Below are 6,174 nucleotides of genomic sequence, written 5' to 3' on the forward strand. Positions count from 1 at the left end.
CCCTCAAAGGGAATGTTGAAATTTCAGGAAAACAAACCTAAAAAAAAACCTAATTTTTATTTTCTGTTCTGTTTTCTTTTCAGACCTCTATTCTGAATAAGCATTTACAGGAGCTGATGGACGGCCTGACAGCTAAGGTGTTCCGCACCTACAACGCCTCCATCACCCTGCAGCAGCAGCTTAAGGAACTTACCTGCCGTGAGTGACAGCGGCTCCAATCAAACACAACTCTATTCTACACAGCGTAATTATTATCTAGCTTGTTCATAAATGTTGTGCAATTTCACAATAAAGATAAAACACATGTTGGTGTAACAGTGTACACTAAAATATGTATGTATGAAATTCTGTAGTGTCCATTAAAAAAAATAAATAATAATAATAAAACATGCATGCAGTCATAAAATAAATGTGTCAACAAGGAAGGAGGGGATACATAAACATTAAAATCCTCAGTGTTAACACTTATTGCTTTGACATCATTGTCACAATGTTTAAATTAAAATGACACTTTTTGATAGTAAAATGTTTCTGACACTCTGAGTGTTACTTCATGAAAGTATGCATTCTACACTACAGAGATTGTACTTTCCCATCTGAAGCAGACGGTCAAAGAGTTTTACAGTGATGCCTCACATTCACCCACTCACTATACAAGGCAGACTTTGGGGTTTCGGAAGTAATTAGTGATTTTCTTGTCTGAACGGGGTGAATCAAAACAAAAATCCTTTGGTCACAAGCCCAGCGTTTTAACATGAAGGCCATCATGTCTCCACTGTGCATGTTTTAACACTGAGAGTGTTAAAATAACATTTCAGCACTGACTGCAATGTGCTGGACATGTCTTGACGTGTTGCAGGGAATAATCTTATCATCACATGCTTGATGGAAATTACTTGCTGGTGTGGTTGAAATTAGCATACTTGTCAGTTTCATTTTCAAAGCCTTGATCTGGTGGCCACCAAGTCCATCGCTGCCTGTGTTTTCATTTAAATGGCAAAAACAGTTAACTGCAATCTGTTAGAATAGAATAGAATAGAGGTTTATTGTCATATAAACAGAAAAAAACACAGTTTAACTGTATAATGAAAATCTTACTTGCACATCTCCCATCTCCCACAATAATAAAGATAGAAATAGAATAAAAATACAAGCAATAAAACTACCATAATAATAGTAATTATTATTATTGTTATTATTGTCATATTAATGACAATAATAATTACTATCATTGTCATGTTAATAACAACAGCAATAACATTAATGATGCAACAGTGTAGAATAAAGTGTCAGTACATTGACAAAGTCAAACTGGTGAGGAAGTGCACAAGGATTTGTGTGCTTCAGTCCATGTGTGAGAGGGTGAAGAGTGTGCTGGATGAGAGAGTTGTCCACAAGTCTGATTTAGTGTGGGTAAAAACTGTTCAACAGACTAGTTGTCCGGTGTTGCGGACCGAACGGTCCGGCCCTAAAAATTGGTCCGCCCTGCCTCCACTGCACATGCATCATTTCGGAGCTGTGAGACAGAGTCTCTTCACCCAAAGTGATCAAATGGATTAATAAGATTATTAACCAGCAGATGACAAGGTAAAACCTCTTAAATCATTCTAAAGTCAATTTTAGGCAGAAACGAGGTGATACTCCGTGACGCTTTGAAATGACCGACTCAGAGTGAACGCATCAGCTACCAGCTCGTGTAGCTGCGGTGCTCTGATCGCTTCCTCCCTCTTTTATTATGAAATAATGCTGAATTTATGTGGAAATAATTGTTGTACATGATGGGTGGGTTTTATTCCCGCAACACCTAACCTTATTGGCTTGCACAGACAGAGGGGAAACCCCGCCCCTTGTCTTCATCACAGTTGGATTGGTACCTGATGGAACCTAACTCCATTGTTGCTGGACTTTCTGATCAAATAAAAGCTGTTCAGACCAGTTGTCATGCATACTCAAACAGATAGCTAAAACTCACTAAAAAATGTAACTATTTAGCAAATACTTGATATAGTAAAAAATAAACACACACATATATCTAACACTCCTATAATGCTTGCCTGAGGGTAGGGGTGTGAAGAGATCATGCTGGGGATGTGTATTATCCATGATGATGTTGTGCGTCCTTCGTATGACTCTGTTGTGATAAATATGCTGCAGTGGGGGGAAGGCTAGTCCAGAAATGGGCTCTGCAGTTTTCATCACCCGCTGGAGAGCCATTCTGTCCTGGACAGTGCAATTTCCATTTTTATAATGGACGTGGTGAAGACGTGCTCAGCAGTGCGTCTATAGAAATTACTGAGACTTTTGGCTGGTATGCCAAACTTCTTCAATCTTCTTAGGAAGTACAGTCATGATTAAGACTTCCTGATGATGAACTGTGTGTTGTGGGTCCACGTGAGCTCATCAATAATGTGCAAACCTAGGAATTTGAAGGTTTTCACCCTCTCCATCCCAGTCTCACCTATGCAGAGAGGTGTATGCCACTCCCCCTTCCTCCTTGGATCAACAATCATCTCCTTGGTCTTATCCGCATTAAGTAAGAGATTGTTTCATGACACCAGTCCACCAGATCTGCCACCTCTTTCCTGTATACCACTTCATCCGCACCAGAGATCAATCCGAGGGTTGTTGTATGGTCCGCGAACTTGATGATGCAGGTGTCACTGTGAGAGGCCACAGAACGCACGTGAGTGTAAAGCATGTATACTGTAATAGAAGACTCAGTACACAGCCCTGTGGGGTCCCAATGCTCACAGTTATTGTGCTGGATGTATGACTGCTGATTCCAACTGACTGCGGTCCATCAGTGAGGAAGTTCAACACCCAGTTATTAATGGTGGGTGCCATTCCAACAGTGAGGAGCTTTGTAAAGAGTTTTGGGAGGATGACAAGTGATACACCAGCTTTATAATTAGTCCTTTAATTTCTTCGAAAGGTTCACAGAAGAAGGCTGATCTTTGAATGTTTGAAAGTTCTATTAAAAAAAAGAGTGATTTAACAATATATGTTATTTTGTCTTTTGTTGTTGCCGGGTCTCCAGCTGAAGACAGCATTCCAGCTAAAATCTTGTCATACAACCGAGCCAATCGGGCAGTGGCCATTCTCTGCAACCACCAGAGAGCACCACCTAAAACGTTTGAGAAGTCCATGCAAAACCTTCAGACGAAGGTAAAGCCTTGCTCCACCTTATTTCAAGTAGCTCTGTCTGGTTTTATGAACTGCATTAACTTTCCACTGTAAGTAACGGTCCCTATTTCTTATAAAACAAAGATAATGCATCATTAGGTGATCAGTCATATCATGCTTGCTGAAGGTGTGTTTGTTGTGCAGATTGATGAGAAACAGAATCAACTGTCTGCAGCACGGAAACAGCTGAAGTCTGCCAAGGCTGACCACAAGGCTTCCCGTGATGACAAGAGCAAAAAGTAAGAATGTGCACACTCAGCTAACCAGCACAAGAGACAGTACAGCCTACAAAATGCCCAACACATGTGCCCAAAGGTCATCTGTCCAGCAGTCCATAGATTTAAATCTCTCTCCTTCCCTGCCTCTGTGCATTCTCCACCTTTCTTCGTCCTCTTCAATAATTTTCTTTCTTTTTTATCTGTTAGGGCTGTGGAGGTGAAGCGTAAGGCTGTCCAAAGGATAGAGGAGCAGCTGATGAAGCTGCAGATGCAAGCCACAGACAGAGAGGAGAACAAGCAGATTGCACTGGGCACGTCCAAGCTCAACTACCTGGATCCTCGCATCTCCGTCGCTTGGTAATTAAATGGCACGCACTCTGAGGTCATTTGTTGGAGTCTGTGCATCTGCTTTAAAATGACCTTTATCCACCCAAGACATTAATACATTCCTTTTCATTAAATGAGACATATTGTGCAATTTTTTTCTTTTTGCAGTTCTGTATGTTTGTGGATTTATGTTAAACACTAGCGCAGTACAAATGAATCCACTCTGATCGAGCCGTAATTTCCCAAATTAAAAAGGTACTTAAAATATATATTTACATATAAATATATATAATAAATTTACAAAATGTAATTAAAGTCTATAAAAGGTCCCAAATAACAATTTGTACCTTAGTACCCTACCCTAAAGTACCTTAGTGGGTATATTTAGTTATAATACTTAAGAAATATGCGTTGATAAATAAAATATACTTTATTATGATCACAGGCAATAAATCTGGTTGTAATGGGTGAATCCTGTCATGTTGCAGCCAGTGTTGCCACAGTTACTTTGAAAAGTTACTTTTTTAGTTACTTTATACAGTTACTTCATTGGCAGCTTTATGCAATTACTTTATTAACTGCAGGCAACTTGCAACTAATAAAATAATGTAACTAATAAGGTAACTAGTAATCTAACTTGGTTACTCTTTTTTTTATATACTTGTTTATTATTGGTTTTCACAAATTGTAACAAACAATACAAAATACACAGAACAACTGGTCAGTTGTCATCAATATACATTGTCCATTTTTCCCAAAAGTGTTCGTATTTAGCTTCTTGCAACCTTAAAATAAAGGTAAGTCTTTCCATACTGTGAATTTCTTCTTCCAAAGTATAATGTCAGTATTGTTCTTGGTATATTGTACCCAAATACCTTTTCAATTTCATTGCCAACATATTCCCAAAATTGGGACAAGTTTTGACACTGCCAGAAGATGTGTGCATGTCCCACATCCTGTTCTCCACACTTTCTCCAGCAGGGTTGGTGCAAGGATAGTGATGCCTTTTTATCTTTGGTGTAATAAAATATCTCACTAAATTTTTCCAGCAGTAAATTTTCCAATTTCTTGAGCTAGTTGTAGTTACTTGAGATTTGCAAATATTATACCACATGTCATTACTTATGTCCTCCTGCAACTCCTTTACCCATTTATCTCTAATATACAGTGTTGATGTTTTCCTATTAACTATCAATCCTTTATACAACTTTGATATGGCTTTACTACTTTTGTTTTTATATGCATCATTTAATATTTGTGTAATTGCATTCATTTCACATGGGAGGTTTGGCTTTGCTTCTTTTAAATAATGGTCCCGTACCTGAAGGTACATATAGAAATCTCGAGATTCTAAATCAAATTCTTTCTGTAGTGTTTGAAAGCTTTCAATTTGGCCTTTTTAAAGAAATTTATTTATAATGTTTAATCCTTTAATTGCCCATTCCTTGAATTTAGAATTCATACTGCCTGGTTTAAAGTTTAAGTCAAAAGCTATCCAGCCAAATACTTTAATTTCTTCCTCTATTTTACATCTCTTTACTAATTTAAACCAAACCTCCAAGGTGAATCTAGTAATGGAGTCCAACTTATTTTCTCTTTCCTTAAACATCTTCTTATTTGCTATCATAGCTTGTAAATGTTCTACATTTCCCATTTCTATTTGTTTCCACTTTGTCATGTAGTTTGAATCACACCAGACAATGATATGTTTGAGCTGTGCTGCATAGAAATATTCTTCTAAACTGCGCAGTGCCAATCCACCCTCATCTTTAGGAATTTGTAGTGTTGAGAATTTAATTCTAGGTTTGGCCTCATTCCAAATGAATCTAGAGATTTTCCTGTCCCACTCTACGAACTGATTGCTTGGTATTGGCACTGGCAGAGATTGAAATAAGTATAAAATTCTAGGCAGCACATTCATCTTGATCGTTTCAATTCTAGATTGTAAATCTAGAAAAAGAATATTCCATCTCACCATCTCTTGGTATATTTGTGTACTTAAAGATCTATAGTTAGTTTCATACAACTTGGTAAGGTTATTTGTTGTGTGGGCCGCTGAAGAGGAGGTACTGCTGGCCCAACACCACCAGAGGGCGCCCTGCTTGGAGTGCGGGCTCCAAGCACGAGAGGGCGCCAGACCCAGAAGAAGTGACAGCTGTCACTCATCCTCTGCACCAGCTGTCACTCGTTTATCACCACCATAAAAGCCGGACTGCAACTCCACCTCCCCGCCGAGAAATCGACTACCAGTACCAAGGTAATTTCTCTGCTGACTAATACGTTGTCTAACATTGTTCTGTGTGCAGTCGCATTCCTGTGAAGACCCAGAAGAGGGACAAACAGGAGCTGCACGAGTGTGTATGATTTGGAGGTGGAGGTGCTCCCTCCTAACGGTGTCTGGACTGTAAATTACTGAGTGTGCGGACTCACACTCACACATCATATT

At 38.9% G+C, this 6,174-nt stretch overlaps 1 protein-coding gene across 1 annotated transcript in view; it reads left to right on the top strand.

The window, feature by feature from the left end:
• The window catches only part of top1 (DNA topoisomerase I), a 74,648-nt gene that overhangs the window by 48,844 nt on the left and 19,630 nt on the right, over positions 1-6,174 (top strand). The window contains 4 exon segments of the mRNA XM_034172591.1: positions 84-198; positions 3,038-3,165; positions 3,328-3,422; positions 3,609-3,758. Of these exon segments, the coding sequence (XP_034028482.1) occupies positions 84-198; positions 3,038-3,165; positions 3,328-3,422; positions 3,609-3,758 (488 nt within the window).

The sequence above is a fragment of the Thalassophryne amazonica genome, chromosome 6, assembly GCF_902500255.1.
Source record: "Thalassophryne amazonica chromosome 6, fThaAma1.1, whole genome shotgun sequence".
Taxonomy (NCBI): domain Eukaryota; kingdom Metazoa; phylum Chordata; class Actinopteri; order Batrachoidiformes; family Batrachoididae; genus Thalassophryne; species Thalassophryne amazonica.